At 37.9% G+C, this 17,330-nt stretch overlaps 6 protein-coding genes across 10 annotated transcripts in view; 5 read left to right on the plus strand and 1 right to left on the minus strand.

The window, feature by feature from the left end:
• Window positions 1-17,330, minus strand: part of LOC132863895 (NACHT, LRR and PYD domains-containing protein 3-like) — a 373,784-nt gene that overhangs the window by 186,608 nt on the left and 169,846 nt on the right. The gene's annotated exons all lie outside the window — the stretch shown is intronic.
• Window positions 1-17,330, plus strand: part of LOC132863894 (NACHT, LRR and PYD domains-containing protein 12-like) — a 164,975-nt gene that overhangs the window by 35,073 nt on the left and 112,572 nt on the right. The window lies entirely within an intron of this gene.
• LOC132864050 (histone H1-like) lies at window positions 11,016-11,936 on the plus strand. Its single transcript, XM_060897265.1, has one exon. The coding sequence runs from the start codon at window positions 11,093-11,095 to the stop codon at window positions 11,711-11,713; it is 621 nt and encodes a 206-aa protein (XP_060753248.1). The 5' UTR covers window positions 11,016-11,092; the 3' UTR covers window positions 11,714-11,936.
• Window positions 12,253-12,839, plus strand: LOC132864085 (histone H2A-like). The gene has a single exon (XM_060897324.1). The coding sequence runs from the start codon at window positions 12,351-12,353 to the stop codon at window positions 12,735-12,737; it is 387 nt and encodes a 128-aa protein (XP_060753307.1). The 5' UTR covers window positions 12,253-12,350; the 3' UTR covers window positions 12,738-12,839.
• LOC132863903 (histone H3) lies at window positions 13,101-13,718 on the plus strand. Its single transcript, XM_060896987.1, has one exon. The coding sequence runs from the start codon at window positions 13,261-13,263 to the stop codon at window positions 13,669-13,671; it is 411 nt and encodes a 136-aa protein (XP_060752970.1). The 5' UTR covers window positions 13,101-13,260; the 3' UTR covers window positions 13,672-13,718.
• On the plus strand, window positions 16,470-16,852 carry LOC132864166 (histone H4). The gene has a single exon (XM_060897446.1). It carries the CDS (start codon window positions 16,488-16,490, stop codon window positions 16,797-16,799), a length of 312 nt encoding a protein of 103 aa, XP_060753429.1. The 5' UTR covers window positions 16,470-16,487; the 3' UTR covers window positions 16,800-16,852.

Consider the following 17,330-nt stretch of genomic DNA (forward strand, 5'->3'; position numbering starts at 1 on the left):
TATTTCCAACATCAAACACAAAAGTAGTTGTATTTACATTTACACAAACATTCGTCACCCAGCAGATTCCACACTAACTGTTTAAAACACAACAAACACTTGGTGTAAAAACATCATAAATGTTTTCCATCTTATTTTCACTGTTAAAATGTACATACAAATTTTTATATATAATTCTGTTTTATTTTAATAAAAGTCTCTCTTTTGACTACAATTCTTCTTTCCCTTATTGCACTTTTCATTAACGTCATACTCAAATTTACAAACTTTTTTGTTTTTACTTTTTTGTCTCGACCTAACATTACAATTCTATTCCATTCCAAATCCATTATCCATTATCCATAATTCCATTATCCATTTCTTTGGTGTTGAATCTTTTATTCATAAAAAATTATTATTTCATATTTGTCCCTCAGTTTTTTTCTGATCATATTCCTCTTCTGTGTCTTGCATTGCATCCATAACAAACTGTTCTGGTAGAAACTCCTCTTTAAATTCATATAAAATGTCACGTACTCTTCTTATCCCTGCTACCATCCACTTCTTAATAAATATTACTTTCCCTTGTTTTAAAATGGTTTTGGTTAAGAACAGAGGTTGTTTTAAAATGCTTTCTCTCCCTTGTGGAATGTACTCTTTTCCCAGGCATTTAACATCTCTCTATCCAATTTTTTGTTTTCATCCATAAAATCCCCCCAAATTAAAATTGCCACATTTGTTTATAAAATGTTTCACAGATTTTTTCCATTCAACTTAGTTTTCTTCTTGTAGATATTTCTTGACTACTTTCACTCATTTCACTTTCAGACTCGGACTCAGAACTGAAATCAAGCATTTGAGATAATTCAAGGGAGACTGAAATGACTTTGATTTATCACCTGAGAGAACTAATAAGCATAGACCAACACTATAGGAACAACAATACTATACAATATAACAATATAATAACACAACTTATAAGATAAACAGACAGTACACAAAAAACAGAATTACACCTTTCCAGTAGACAATAAATTCAAGATAAAGAGGGGAAAAAAGAATAGTATGGAAGTGAATGGGGCTCATGAATGGTTTGGTTACAAACATTCCTCAAAATATCTACATGTGTGTTCATCAAAACAAAGAAATTTATACAGGTTTGTACCATCATGAGGGTGAGAAAATGATGACAGAATTTTAATTTTTAGGTGAACTATCCCTTTAATATTAATAAATTACACTCACTCCAATCATCTCTCTCTCTCTCTCTCTCTCTCTCTCTCTCTCTCTCTCTCTCTCTCTCTCTCTCTCTCCAATAGTTAATTCACTTCGAGGTTTGTGTGATTTAATAATTTACATTTTTTGGTTGACGTGATTGATTGTTGTTGTTATTCTGTTGTTAAAAAGGAAGGATCTAATTTAAGGATGTGTTCATGTCCCATTAAAAGGGAATGCCTGTTCAAAAAATGCCATTTGGTTGCAAAGAAACCATTGTACTTTTATATATACTTTTCTGCCATGTTTGAGGCATATTGAAACTTTTCATGCTTTTATGGTGCCTTATTTCAGTTACATTTACATCTTAGGCTTTGTAGTTTTGATTTTTATTCATTTTTAGATTTTATTATATTTACAACTCACCTGTATGTGGACACCTTTTGAAAAAATATATGCATATACTCATTTTTTGTTGCAAATAAAACTCTCATAGAGTTTTAAATACTGTAAGTACCATAAATACTGTAGATTTAACTTTGTTTAATATATACATTTATTTAAATCATCAAACATCTGTACTGTATGACTTGCCAGTGACTTGCTTGACTCAAGCTACGACTTGACTTGAATTGCTTGACATAAAGCAGTGATTTGATTTGACTTGACACTCACAAAAATTGACTCGGACTTGCTTGAGACTTGAAGGTTAAGACTTGAGACTTACTTGTGACTTGCACATGTGTGACTTACTCCCACCTCTGATTAACACACATGGATATGAAGAATATTAGTGTTCAACATTTCAGCAGATTATTTTAATTAGAAGTTCACACACACCTTTTCTATAATAAATAAACAAGGTCCAATATTATGGTCTTATTTTATCACTTTGACTGTCAGAGTAATTTTTCCATTTGGTGATAATCCGAGCTACATTTTTGTTTTCTTTGAAGCAAAATGGCTTATGCAAAGCACTCAGTCTCTTTGTCCTACTTTACAAAACCTTTGTGGAACTGTTGGGGTATTGGGAATGTGATGGTGAACACCATAAACTCACAGGTTTATTTACTATAATAATAATAATAATAATAATAATAATAATAATAATAATAATAATAATAATAATAATATGAAGTAAATAAAAGTAGTAGTTTTTGAGCTTAAACGTAAATTAATTTTTATTGTCATTCCTTCTCACTACAGAAATGTTAAGTGAGAAAAAAAACAGAAACACAATGATACATTTTAAAGAGTCAGACATTAGACTCTACACAACAGTGTACAATACCATCCATTATACAAGGCTGTGTGGATGAGCTTTTATAGCAAGGATAATTTATCATATTGTTAGAACAGTTAGACGCAAGTGCAGGTAAGTGTTCTGTTTAACCAGGAAGACAATTCCAAAATGTAAGGTAAAATCTCTGTGATAAACAGACCAAAGTCGAGCAATCAGCAAGCAGGAAATCCAAAACAAAACAGTGGATACAAACATGAGCAAAGACAAAGATGTTAGTAGACTGCTGTGTTTGCTGGGAAATGGAGTTTGTGTTGTGGTTTTACCTGGTATATGTAATAATCGTCGCTGTCGGGCAGAAACCTTGTATGTCCAAATTTTGTCAGTTTCATATTTTTTCACTTATCGATGCTATTGGTCAGTCCCCACGTGGGTCCCCCAAAGTTATTAACCAATCTAAAGCCTTGAAAATAGCTTGGGCGCAAATCTCTTAACTCCATTGGACACTTCAACTGTCTGAGAAACCTTGTAACTCCACCTCTTCTTCACTCCGCGGGAGAGCTGCGCGGCATATTTCTCCTCAAGATTAAGAGTCGCAACGAATCAACACGTCTTAAAGTAATATCTAAAGTGATTTTCGTGGGGCTCAAAGAAAAAAAATCTTGACCCCCGCTAGTTCTGGTGCTTGTCTGAGGACAGGAATTTAGCGCAAGACAATCCACTGCAACGCGGACTAAACCCTGTGCATTGCAGATAAGACAGGATTGTATCTTACAATGTCAAGGCAAACCGTTATGTTCAACAAGTAGCTGCCTTTGCCGTCATGCTCATCACTTTAAGCAAGCTGGCTGGCTTTTTGCTTCATTATAGGTAAACATGCCGTATAACGTAGTGAAACGATAATTTGACCTTTATTAATTTTATTTTTTGGGTGAACTATTTCTTTAACTACAGTATGATTTTATCTATGTTTATCTGTGTTATTGATGTATTTTAAATATATATTTATTACTGCTTATTATACATGTTCATTGACATTTTAAAATGTTTTTTGTAATATAATATTTGAATTAAATTGAATGTTTTGGAAACCACTATTAATTATTGTTTTAAATTACTGACTTTAAGTCAGCCTACTTATAGACAATGCCTCTCTTGGCACTGTGCATGTAAAACACTGTTTTTTGGACACTAACACGTGAAAATATTTAGGTTAGATACATTTGAGTAGGTCTGTTTTGTTAAAAATCGATAGCTGTAATGGTTCTGTGCAGAAAGAAACCCGTGAGCCATGAAGGTAAATTTGTGAGCAGATTAGACTAATTTCCACCTATTAGACAGCCTAATCAGCTTATCGTGTTTTGTATTGCATCACTTACAGTATAGCTCTTAAACCTTTAAAATAGAGTTTAGGAAGATGTATGTAAATACAGTCATTAGCTTTGGTTAACTATGGAAGCCTTGTCTCTTGTCAAAAGGCTCAACGTGACCGCAGACTTTATTGAACACTGCTGCCAGCAGCGACGTCTGTGTCCGTACCGCTCTTATCAATGACAGCATAATCTCGTATCTCACTGCTCCCAAGTCATAAAGCTTGTATCTCCGATAAAACGTGACTTTGGGAAAATGTTGTGTTAATGTTGGTACACAACAGTATATGATAGCAATATAAGGTATAATAACAACTTTAACGATACAATGTTTTTAACAATGTCTTTAACGATACGAGTTTTTTTAATTTCCTGAAAAATAGTGGTTTTTAGATACGAGGATTCCGATATATATATATATATATATTTATATATATATATACAGCTCTTACTTCTTGTCAATAGCCATGGGTCATCCACCAGGTATACAGAAACTTAATGCTGCTGACCCTATTAATACTACCATAAATTATCTGTGTTTGTGTCGACCTTCCTGAAGTTGATTACCATCTATGGTTTTGATTACATTCTATTGCGTGTCATCATTGATGGAGAGGTTGTAGACTCTGGAGGGGGCTTTTATTCATTAATGTCCTGAAAACCTTACCACAAACATGGTGAGTCTTTGTTGTCTGTGTAAAGGATGTTAATCTGTTTCAGCTTCAGTCCATACAGTGTCTTAGCTTACCTGATAACTCAGGACAGGATGTTTCTGGCCAGTCTGTAATATGCAGTGTCTTTATATCTTAAAGCATCATTATGGATTGTTCACAGTGAGTGGACATCTCGAGGCAGCTATGGTTTCAGTTTGGCATACATCTTGATATGCAGTTATTAATATATACTGTTAAAGACTCCGTCTACTCCTTAAAGTTTGTGCTGCTATCACATGCTGCTGTAACACTGAAGATTTTCCCATTGTGTTGATTCAACATTCCTGCTCTCCATCATGGACAATTCATCTCACTTAGTAAAGATCCATTAAAGAGACAAATATTGTATCTACTGTAAAACTGGAAAAAAAAAAAAAAAAAGATTTAAACTCTTAAATCTGGTTTATTATATTATGGAATAAAACACAAATGAATAGAGCAGAAACACCACAGACATTACTTAGAGAACCTGAGAGAAGTACAGTGTCAGCTTGACTTAAGGAAAGACATGATGTGTAGAGAAATTATTTTCAGTGTTACACTTTTTGGTATCTGTTTGGTTTTTGGTAGTTTCATACGTCCTAAGAATGCTTTTCCAGAACCAGTCAGGCTTTTTTTTTTAGATTTTTTTTTTTTTTTTGACAAAGTCTAATCTGGCCTTTCTATTCTTGAGGCTTATGAATGGTTTGCAATCATCTACTACTGTTGTCTTCCTTGGACAGCCAGGCCTTTTTATGTTGCTGAGCTCACCGTTGCATTCTTTTTTTTTTTTCAGAATGTACCAAACTGTTGATCTGGCCACTCCTAATGTTCTCGCTATCTCTCTGATGGATTTGTTTTGTTTATGAAGCCTAATGATGGCCTGTTTGACTTGCATGGAGAGCTCCTTTGAAGGCATGATGTAGGTTCACAGCAACAGATTCCAAGTGCAAATACCACACTTAGAATCAACTCCAGACCTGTTACCTGCTTAATTGATGAAGAAATAATGAAGGAATAGCCTACACCTGTCTATGAAACAGCTTTTGATTCAATTGTCCAATTACTTTTGGTCCCTTGAAAAAGGGGGCTGGCTACTCTCAAGAGCTGTAATTCCTAAACCCTTCCTCCAATTTGGATTTAAATACCCTCAAATTAAAGCTGAGAGGCTTACAGCCCACTATACCTATACAACTATAGCTTGAACATGTATTGGTAAATACCTAAAAAAAAAATTAAAATTGTGCCTGTGTCCAAATATATATGGACCTAACTGTATATGAAAATTGTACTCTACTTCTAAAGATTAACAGTCAAGAACTAAATGTATTGTTGCAATTTTGAAATTTGGTCAACAACATATAAGATCAAATAGTATTCATAACAGTGAAGTTTTAATTATGTCATTTATTGCTTTTATATTTGTTTTCTTCATGTTGTTGTTGATAGTAGTAGAAGCAATATTCTAAATGTGCAAATGTAGCATTGGGTAAAACAAACAAACAATAATAATAATAAAAAATAATAAGCAACAACAACAACAACAACAACAACAACAACAATAATAATAATAATAATAATAATAATAATAATAATAATAATAATAATAATAACCTTCAACTATATGTAACCATTGTGCGTTTTGTTTTAATCACAATTCTGGAGATGTACAATGTTTACATTGTTCGACATGCTCTTTATCACTACTATAATTATGTTTCATTTTAACTTGATTAAACCTATTCACTCAGTTCCTTTTCACTTGGTTTCTTTACACTGTATCACTAAAACTCGGTCCACCAAAAGGTTCTCCTTAAATGTGACAAATTCATAAAATGAATGGAAATCCTTGGTCTAGTCATATCTTGGGTTTGACTGAAGATCATATTCAGAATATTTGAAAATATCTTAATTTTTTTTTTTTTTTTGCTTTCTTTGTTTGGCCACATCATTATCACAATTTTATACAGACATTCATTAAATCCAGCTCAGTATGAGCTTGGATATTATATTACCCTAGGTACAATAGATTATCTGTATAGTTACACAAAATTATAGCAATGATGTCTTTTTGTGACTAATGTGAATAATCTCTTGTGTTTTATTTTATTTAAGTTATTATTCCATATCTTCTGATGCTATACACATGAACTGCGCATTATTATTCACTGTTAATTTTACATTTTTGAATTGTTGATGTCTAGCCTAGTGTGTGTGTGAGAATGCTCAGGGTGTACTGGGTGTACCCTGCCTGTAGCCCAAGATGCTGGGATAGGCTCCTATCCTCCACATTTTGGAAAATTGATGGATGATGAATGGATGGACTGAAATTTTTTTAATAAAAATGTTGCAGTGCTCTGACTACTATGGTGTGTAACTTCAACACTGTATACATTTTGATGACAACTAAAACATTAAAGTATAACAAAACATGCATTAATTTTTAACACTGTAATCCAAGTATTAGAATGGTTTTATACTATTGGGGCAGTTTAGAGATGTAACTGTGTTAGATAATCATTCTGTGAAGATGTTGGTCTATATCAGTTTTACTGATGCTGGTAACGTGCTGGTAACATCACATGGATGTAGTCAGATTTACTTTTAAAGTATTAAATATTGTACAGTAATGTCATACGTTGTTGACGTGAAATGTTCTGCACACTAATGTTGAGGATGAAAGTTTACTGAAAGAGAGCAGTAACAGATGCAGCACATTGTGTGGTTCACTTACTGCGGTCAGATGTCGCCATCTAGTGGATGTGTGTCGCAAGGAAAAAGTCAGTGTTCAGAGATATAAAGTCTAAGATATAAGTCTTAAGTCCTGAACTTCATACCAGGTGACTGTGGATCAGCAGAACAAATATGGGGATGTTAGGATAAGAATAAGGACAGTGTTGTGAAAATCCTGGAGCCTTAAGAGAATATATTCATATTATTATATTATGATATTATTATATTATATATTATTAACCAGAAGTCAGAGGGTGAATAAAAGAGGGACTCTTTATTATAGTAACTCAGCAGACAGGAGAATAAAGAGAGTAAACAGGGGACCCAGGGCCAGAAAGGTCAGGAGAGTGGAGCTGTTCCAGACACGTAATGGGCTCATGGGTGATATGAAGTAGCTGGAAGCGGCGATAGCTCTCCATGACATCAGCGGGCACTGGCCTTGGGTAGGGAGAAGGACGAGGATGGTGAGGTAAGGACCTGATGGGGCGACTAGGATGAGCTGGCTGACCTCGAGGCGAAGGGTCTGAGGAGAGATAAGGGTAGTTAGAGGAGATAGAGGAACGGGAGCTTGAGATAAGTGTAAACCTGAGTCCAGCCTGAGCAAGGACAGGCTGAGATCATAACATGAGATCAAAACAAAGTTGAAGCTTTTAGCAGTTTAGAGGAGTCATCAAAGAACTCCATTTATTGTGTACACAAGCAACATTATAGTAGCAATAGCTTAACAATAATGACAACAGTATAGCAGCAATAGTTTAGCAAGAGTTTAGCAAGAGTTTAGCAATAGTGACAATATAAGATAACAAATAGATAAGAGCTTTCTTTTAACATAATAACTTTTGACATAAATCAGACTCATAGAGTGACTTATAATTATTAAAAATCATGTATAGAAGAAAATAGCAAAGGAGAAACTTACCCATTGTAGTTGAATGAAGGATTAATCTTCAGGACGTCTGGTATGGAAAAACTGAGAGGCAAATGTAACATTGACCAGGGAGTGAAGCTCTTTTTTTGAGCACACTTTTTAATAACAAAAATTGTTGTTTAGACATAATTGTTATGTCGAACGAAGAAGACCCAGGGTCACAGGCCTGGGCTCCCGGACCTGGGCCCCGGGGAACTAAGGGGAGGAAAATCCATAAATGGGCATATGGGCAAAAGGTGAAGGAAAAAAACAAGGGGATTGTAAGGAACAGGACGTTACAAAAACATATGAGATGATTCCGGTAAATAAGGTGACATAATGATAAGGTGATATGAAAATGGGTCTGTGAGGGGGGGAACCGATAAGGAGGCGCTTGGAAGCGTATATATAGAGGAGAATTTTTGGGGCCAAATGTGTATGCGTAAAAAATCCTGTTACTTTGCAGGACCATCCTGAGGGTTTTTGTTTTTGCATGCCGATGCTCTTCATGAAGATGCTTTTTCTTTTTGGGTTTTTGGGATTTCTTTTCTTACTTTCAAATTGGCAAATTCTCTTAGAGAATTGTTGGCTGATTGACCACAATAAAGAAGTTTGCTCATTCTCATCCAGGTCTGAGGAGCTTTCCCATTGTTTTAATTCGTATTAATGTTAGTGCTATCAGTAAATTAAGTTTAAGTAACAATTATATAGTATAAAAGTATTATAAAGTATATCAGTATAATTCACCCTGATATGTGCCGACTTGAGACGGGCTCTAAGTTCCGACAACAGAATAAGACTTTTATGACTAAATCGTGTATTTGCATTTTTATGGAAATGTTTTCTTACGTCAGACTTAAACCCAGCAAGAATGTTAAACTGAACATAGACAGCATTTAATAATGTTATACATTAGAGTTATAGTGACTGTCAGTAAATTCATTATATTTGTTTATTGGTTATTGAATGTGATTTTTATTAAATATAAACACCAGACACTATGATGCTTTATGCTAATTTTAATGAGGGGGAAAAAAAAAACAACAAAAAGAAAATCTCTCCAAAGGACTTCACTATTATATGAAAAGACACAAAAGAAGCAGCGCTCCTGAGTAGAGGCCAGGTAAAGGACAAAAGATAAATCTGTTCTTAGCCAGAATAATCAACATACTCTATTACATAGAATTTGTATTAGTATCATTTACTGAAAGTGGACACTTTATTAATACACAATTAATTATATATACTGATGAAAATCATGAAAATTTAGGAGGGGGAAAGCAGCTATTACTTATTACTTTAGCTGATTACTTTAATGATCCAAATGACAAGAAATTACAGACAGAACATGAGGACTCGGGACACAAATGGACAGTGGAGCTAGACTCACAAAGGTAGGAGAACATGGACAGTGTAAAGAAATGAACAGAAGTAAAAACAGAGCCTTGTGTAGTCTTTTTTTTTCGTTGCTGTCAATTTATTTAGCTCAATGGGGGGGGGGGGGTTCTTTAAGCCTTTAATCTCTCATGTCTCTAGTTTTAATACCATATATTTAAGACAATTGTTAGGGTTGTTTGTTATTGTTTCTTCATTTTTAATATTTTTTTGTACATATTTTGGAACTATTTATATAGTTGGTAACTTATATATATATATATAAAGGGTTAACATGTTTATTTTTACATTCTCTCTATTTGCATTTGTAATACTGTGACTGATACCAAGTGGCCGAAAAACATCTCTCTCTCCCTCCAAAAAGAGTTCGGGGGTATGATTTCAGAACCGGCTGGTAAAGATTCGCCCTGTTTAAATCATTCAGGACAGAATTGCTGCATCTTTGAGTGGGTGTATTTGTGCTTTTGACACCATCGGAAGCTGCAGATGAACTCGACTCATTCATTTCTCCGACCTCATGGCACCAGAACTCTTAGCTCCACATCAGGGTCATCTCTCTGCCCACTGGTGTTTTTCTCTCTTTTATCCATTTATTTATATGAATGAACTGATAAACAGTGAACTTTGTCAATTTAGCTGCATTACAGACTTTAACATGAACTGTGAGTAAACATTTGAAGTGATGTTTCATATAAGAGCTCGTTCTGAGCTGAGATCTAGTGATTTTTTATGTGAATGTTAGAAGGTGAAAATTTGAAATGAATTCTTAAAAAAAAAAATTCAATTCATTTTGAAGATTAATAAGGAATTTGTGAAAAGTGAAAAGTTTATTCATTTTATTCCTTTAATGTTGTAAATTATTTTTAAACTACTTTCATGTAACTGATCACTCAGTCAGAGGTAATAATTAATTAAATTAAATTTCTTTATCACTAACTGAAATGTTATTGAGAGCTGTCAGGGAGAAGGGCGTCTCACTTAGAGAGAGAGAGAGACCTTGCGCCAGGAGCGACTGTCTGTAGTATACATGTGCTTTACGCAGCACAAACGGAGCTCCGTTACAATAATTACACACAACACTCAGTCGATACAAATACATCAGTGTCATTCACAAGGTTCTCCCACAACTCAGTAAACACGACTTACAAGCCCCGTGCCTCTTTTTGTCTAGTTTTTGCACGCCATATCGCCCCAAATGCGCCGCAAGCCGGAGCGAGCCCCAGACGCACCGTACACTTTTGTGCTCGCTGCACGACATTGTCCTTTTTCCCGAGACCCGACGTGAGCTCGTAGCGAGCACCAAAGTCCGTGCTCAACAAACCTGTTGCTGAACGCTCGGGATCTTGTCTGCAGCGTCGTATTTTCGCTGAGAAACGCCGTGAGAAAACACACTTGTCACGGTGTCTCGGAAGCGCAGACATTCAGCCACGGCCGGGTTGAGTCTACAACGTTCTCATGCTTACTTTTAAGCCCAGCCCCCCGGTCGAGAGGAGGAAGGTTCCTGTATTACACAGCGTACAGCGGTACACTCGTTTATTCTACTATTAGCTCCCAGAGAGAGATGGCTGAAGTCGCTCCCGCTCCCGCCGCCGCGCCGGCCAAAGCGCCCAAGAAGAAGGCAGCTTCGAAGACCAAGAAAACAGGTCCTAGCGTCGGCGAGCTCATCGTCAAAGCGGTTTCCTCGTCCAAGGAGAGGAGCGGCGTGTCTCTTGCCGCCCTGAAGAAAGCTTTGGCTGCCGGCGGATACGACGTGGAGAAGAACAACTCTCGCGTCAAGCTCGCCGTCAAGGGCCTCGTTACTAAAGGCACTCTGGTGCAGACCAAAGGGACCGGCGCGTCTGGATCTTTCAAGCTGAACAAGAAGCAGACCGAACTTAAGAAGCCCGCAAAGAAAGCCGCGCCCAAAGCGACAAAGGCGGCCGCCAAAAAGCCCGCCGCGGCTAAGAAGCCCAAGAAAGTAGCGGCCAAGAAACCCGCAGCCAAGAAGTCTCCCAAGAAGACGAAGAAGCCCGTCGCTGCCGTCAAGAAAGCCACCAAAAGCCCCAAGAAGGCCAAAAAGCCGGCGACCCCCAAGAAAGCAGCCAAGAGCCCCAAGAGGGCCAAAAAGCCGGCGACCCCCAAGAAGGTAAAGGCTGTAAAGCCCAAAGCGGCGAAGGCCAAAAAGGCTCCCAAGAAAAAGTAACCGTGTTTCTTATGTTTTTTACTCCTCAAACGGCTCTTTTAAGAGCCACCCATATTTTCCCTTAAACAGCTGTTTCCTATTCTGATAAACAAGAGAAACAAAATGATGACTTCATGATGACTTTAGTGGATTCTGTACCGAGTGTTTAGGCAGCTACAGACTTGTACATTCACCTTCACATAAACGTATGAACAACTAGGGACAATTGGACAGTTTACATTTTAAATCCAAGTGCATTTGTCTTTACTCTCTTCTATAATAATATATGCTTTATAGATATAAAACCAGTGAATAATCAAGATACTGATCATAAATCAGTTTACAAAATATTTTCTCTCTACAATCATATGCATTTAGTCTTTTTTTATTTTAATTTCATTCATTTTCTCTCTCTCTCTCTCTCTCTCTCTCTCTCTCTCTCTCTCACACACACACACACACACGGGAGTGGGAAGGGCGTGTGGCGTACAATAGAATGATGGACTGACCCTGGAATTCTACAGCGTGTCTCGGATTGGTTCTTCCGTCACAAGTATCTTAGCCAATAAGAGAGATGACGTGATGGTTATATCACAGAGTGCTAGAAGAACAGCGCTGTTATTTCAGTGTTGTCTTTACAACGTATCTGAGCTACAAGATGAGCGGAAGAGGCAAAACCGGCGGTAAAACTAGGGCTAAGGCCAAGACTCGTTCATCCAGGGCCGGACTGCAGTTCCCCGTGGGTCGTGTGCACAGGCTTCTGCGTAAAGGTAATTACGCCCAGCGCGTCGGTGCCGGCGCTCCGGTTTACTTGGCCGCCGTGCTCGAGTATCTGACCGCTGAGATCCTCGAGTTGGCTGGCAACGCCGCCCGTGACAACAAGAAGACCCGTATCATTCCCCGCCACCTGCAGCTCGCTGTGCGTAACGACGAGGAGCTGAACAAACTGCTCGGAGGAGTGACCATCGCTCAGGGAGGTGTACTGCCCAACATTCAGGCCGTGCTGCTGCCCAAGAAGACCGAGAAGGCCGTCAAGACCAAGTAAACTCGCTCAGCGCTGCGTTTCTCACCACCCAAAAAGGCTCTTTTAAGAGCCACCCACTTTTACTGAAAAAGTGCAATTTCATCCTAGTTTTTATTAATGTTGTGTGTGTGAACTTATAAAGACAATTCACCAGATAAGTGTTACAATCTAACATTAATAATAACTGGTCTTGTTTAAAGACGGATGACAGACTAATAATAATAATAATAATAATAATAATAATAATAATAATAATGAAGCCTGCTCTCTAAATGACAGAAAAAGACAGTAGGTTGCTGACAGAAAACAAAAGCGCTGTACTGAGAGCGCCAGTAAAATAGGGGCGGGCGGTTTGGGTATGAAACTGTGTCCGTCACAGAGAACGGTCCAATAGTCATCAGGTGACGTAACGCGTTCTATCCAATGGCAGACGTGTGCTTTCAATCCGCCCAATGAGAACAGGGCGGCGTTAGGGTTTAAAAAGACAGCGTTCGCCAGCGTCGTTTATTGTGTTTTTTCTCCGTGAAGTTCACAACTCGACACTATGGCAAGAACCAAGCAGACCGCCCGTAAGTCCACTGGTGGCAAAGCGCCCAGGAAGCAGCTCGCCACTAAGGCTGCTCGCAAGAGCGCCCCGGCTACCGGCGGCGTGAAGAAGCCTCACCGTTACAGGCCCGGCACCGTGGCTCTGAGGGAGATCCGCCGTTATCAGAAGTCTACTGAGCTGCTTATCCGCAAGCTGCCCTTCCAGCGCCTGGTGAGAGAAATCGCTCAGGATTTCAAGACCGACTTGCGTTTCCAGAGCTCGGCCGTCATGGCCTTGCAGGAGGCTAGCGAGGCGTACCTGGTCGGTCTGTTCGAGGACACCAACCTGTGCGCCATTCACGCCAAGAGAGTGACCATCATGCCTAAGGACATTCAGCTGGCCCGCCGTATTCGCGGAGAGCGCGCTTAAACCTCAATTCTGTCTAATGTACACAAAGGCTCTTTTAAGAGCCACCACATTCTCTCTGGTAAATGAGCACTTCTTCAGTCCTGTGTGTGTGTGTGTGTGTGTGTGGGTTCAGAGTTTATCATATATAAAGCTCACTGTGTGTGTGAGAGAGCTCTATCACATGTATGTAAATGTGAATCTGCTTAACAGAAATGATTTACAGACAGAGAGTACAGACTGTTTGTGTTAGTCTATCAATGTTGTATTGATGATGAGGATGTCCTCAAGGATCACATGTAGTCGTCATCTCTTACTATATCTGAATATTTAATGAAGCAGAGTCCAACTGGTAAAATAAGATTATAGCCTTACTGAGTAAAGAAACAGAAGGCTGAATTATTATTATTATTATTTTTAAATATTATCTATTTTATAATTACATGTTAAAATATAGTAGCATGGACAAAAAGTTTATTGTGTTTGTGTTTAAACAGAAAGAGAGCAAAATTCCCCAGTGTTGATTATTATGAGCTAATTGTGACCTCAGGTACAGAGCTCTAGAATTATGATGAATATTTTATTGCCAATTTTGCTTCTATTTGCTCCTTTAAGTAGTAGTTGTACTGTTGCTGCTGCTATTAGTAGTAGTAGTAGTAGTAGTGGTGGTGGTATTAGTAGTAAATAGTATTAAAAAAAAATCACAATGGTTACAAATAGTTTCAGGTTACTATTAGTAGTAGTAGTTTTTTTTATTTATTTTTTCCCCAGTGCTACATTTGCACATTTTAGAATATTGCTTCTACTACTACTACTTCTAACAACAACAAAAAGAAAACTAATATGAAACCAATAAAGTACATAATTAAAACTTACTGTTATGAATACTATTTGATCTTAATGTATTGTTACAATTTTTAAATTTGGACAACAACATATTAGTTCTTGACTGATAATCTTTAGAAGTAGAGTACAACTTTCATATACAGTTAGGTCCATATATATTTGGACACGGGCACAATTTTAGTTTTTTTTTTTTTTTTATAGGTACTTACCAAAACATATTCAGGCTATAGTTGTATATTTATAGTGGGCTGAAAGTCTATCAGCTTTAATTTGAGGGTATTTAAATCCAAATTGGAGGAAGGGTTTAGGAATTACAGCTCTTGAGAGTAGCCAGCCCCCTTTTTCAAGGGACCAAAAGTAATTGGACAGTTGAATCAAAAGCTGTTTCATGGACAGGTGTAGGCTATTCCTTCATTATTTCTTCATCAATTAAGCTGGAGTTTATTCTAAGTGTGCTATTTGCACTTGAAATCTGTTGCTGTGAACCTACATCATGCCTTCTAAGGAGCTCTCCATGCAAGTCAAACAGGCCATCATTAGGCTTCATAAACAAAACAAATCCATCAGAGAGATAGCGAGAACATTAGGAGTGGCCAGATCAACAGTTTGGTAGATTCTGAGAAAAAAAAAGAATGCAACGGTGAGCTCGACAACATAAAAAGGCCTGGCCGTCCACGGGAGACAACAGTAGATGACTAAAGTCAGAAAGACTCACGAACAAACATTAGCTGAAGACAGCTGCAGTTAAGGCCTGGCAAAGCATCAGAAAGGAGGAAACCCAGTCTCTGGTTGTTGCCAAGTGTGTTGACACGCAAGGAATTTGGTTCCAGCAGTTTGTGACTCTCAAAGGTACAGACATAAATAACACAAAACTATACAAGAAAACAATGCAGATGATGAGATACAATGTAGACAGAATGAGAATAAAATGTGGATATAGAATGAATAAAATATATAAAATATGAATATGGAATATGAACGATCAGTAATGTACATAAAGGGTTGGAGTGCAAATAACAATATTGTGCAATATTATGCTTTTGTGCAATATACAGCAGCAGTAGTGTGTAATATATACAGATGATTTGGTGACTACAGTCCTGATAATGCAGTACTTATGATAAGAAGCAGTGAATGTAATTATGGTGAGTTGTTGATCAGGGTGATTGTCTGGGGAAAGAAAAGAAACAATGATCCCATTTACAGTGAGGCCTGTGTCTAGACGGTGTCGACCAAATATTTCAAGTAGAACAGTTACGTTTTGTTTTGACCCACGTTTGATATTTGAATTTTGACTTCAATGAGCTTTCTTTGTGAATGACACTGAGTTTTAGAATGAGATTAGTGTTGGAGACAATATAGCTCATTTAGACTATAAACCTTATAGATTCTGTAATATTTTGTGTTTTACAGCTGATAAAATGCCTCCTGAATGTTGTCTTTACATTCCTTTCTGTGTTGCTTGTAATCTACTATCAGGGTTAAACATGGGCTCGGTTTATAATGTACCCAGACGAACGGGGAACACCGGGCATCCTAGTAGTGGACCTAGGAGTATAGAATACAGTTCTCAAGCCACAGATGTGCTCAAATGGATGTTTTACATCTAAACAGTGCAGATTAATGTTGTACAACCACAGAGTGATCTTACTAACCTCTATACATTGCTGGGTGTTGGTCTGTATATTTTTATTGAAATACTCACTTTGTATACCTTGGGTTAAATTCTACTACTACTACTAAGACTTATAACAACAACAACAATAATTATAATGATGATCCTTGTGTGTACAGAGAGGTTGCAGCAGAAAAGTACACTAGTAAGTTAAAAGCTGTGGCTTTCTCTTTGTTTATGAACGGGTTCTATTGTGTGAGCGCTGGTCTTAGACCCGCCTCCTTGCCTGTTCTCAACTGGGTCCAGGAGATGGAGGATAAATATTCGGTCTCTCTCTAGTGTATTTTATTGAGCAGCTTCACTTCGAGAGAGCAGCATCATGTCTGGTAGAGGTAAAGGCGGTAAGGGACTCGGCAAAGGGGGCGCAAAGCGTCATCGTAAGGTTCTTCGCGATAACATCCAGGGAATCACCAAGCCGGCTATTCGCCGTCTGGCTCGCCGTGGCGGTGTTAAGCGTATTTCCGGCCTGATTTACGAAGAGACTCGCGGTGTGCTCAAAGTCTTCTTGGAGAACGTCATCCGCGACGCCGTCACCTACACCGAGCACGCCAAAAGAAAGACCGTCACCGCCATGGATGTGGTGTACGCCCTGAAACGCCAGGGACGCACTCTGTACGGCTTCGGCGGATAAACGTTCAACACCGAACCACGTCAACACAACGGCTCTTTTAAGAGCCACCCAAATATCTACAAAGAGATTTTCCTTATTTCCTGTGTGTGTGGGTGCAAATGACGTCAAAAACCATATAAAGCAATATCCTATATATTTATATAATAGATGCTCTTTAGTATAATGTTATAAGTTAACTGATTTATATACATCTCTATATTTTTATTTTATATATATAGTGTGTGTGTGTGTGTGTGAAACGCGTGTAAAGTTTGGTGATAGAGACAGGGATTTTTTTCCCCTTTTCTTTTGTCATAAAGCACAAAGTTGAGTGTAAAACGGCGGAAGGGGAACAAAGCACAGAGGGGACAGTGGGGAGGAGTAAGTGTGTAGGAGGAGCGGGAGGAGGCGCTCCGCATCAGGAGCTTTGGGATTATAACCAATAACACACGTTTGTTCTCTTGTGCCTAATTACAATGTCAGACTGTAAATAGACCAGCCGCTAGGTGGGTGTTACTCATTCTCTCGCACTTCACCCGAGCAGCAACAGCA

The sequence above is a fragment of the Tachysurus vachellii genome, chromosome 21 (genome assembly GCF_030014155.1).
Source record: "Tachysurus vachellii isolate PV-2020 chromosome 21, HZAU_Pvac_v1, whole genome shotgun sequence".
NCBI lineage: Eukaryota > Metazoa > Chordata > Actinopteri > Siluriformes > Bagridae > Tachysurus > Tachysurus vachellii.

Bases quoted from the DNA above. Each gene is read 5' to 3' on its own strand.
- LOC132864050 (XM_060897265.1), top strand. From the start codon at position 11,093: ATGGCTGAAGTCGCTCCCGCTCCCGCCGCCGCGCCGGCCAAAGCGCCC.
- LOC132864085 (XM_060897324.1), top strand. From the start codon at position 12,351: ATGAGCGGAAGAGGCAAAACCGGCGGTAAAACTAGGGCTAAGGCCAAG.
- LOC132863903 (XM_060896987.1), top strand. From the start codon at position 13,261: ATGGCAAGAACCAAGCAGACCGCCCGTAAGTCCACTGGTGGCAAAGCG.
- LOC132864166 (XM_060897446.1), top strand. From the start codon at position 16,488: ATGTCTGGTAGAGGTAAAGGCGGTAAGGGACTCGGCAAAGGGGGCGCA.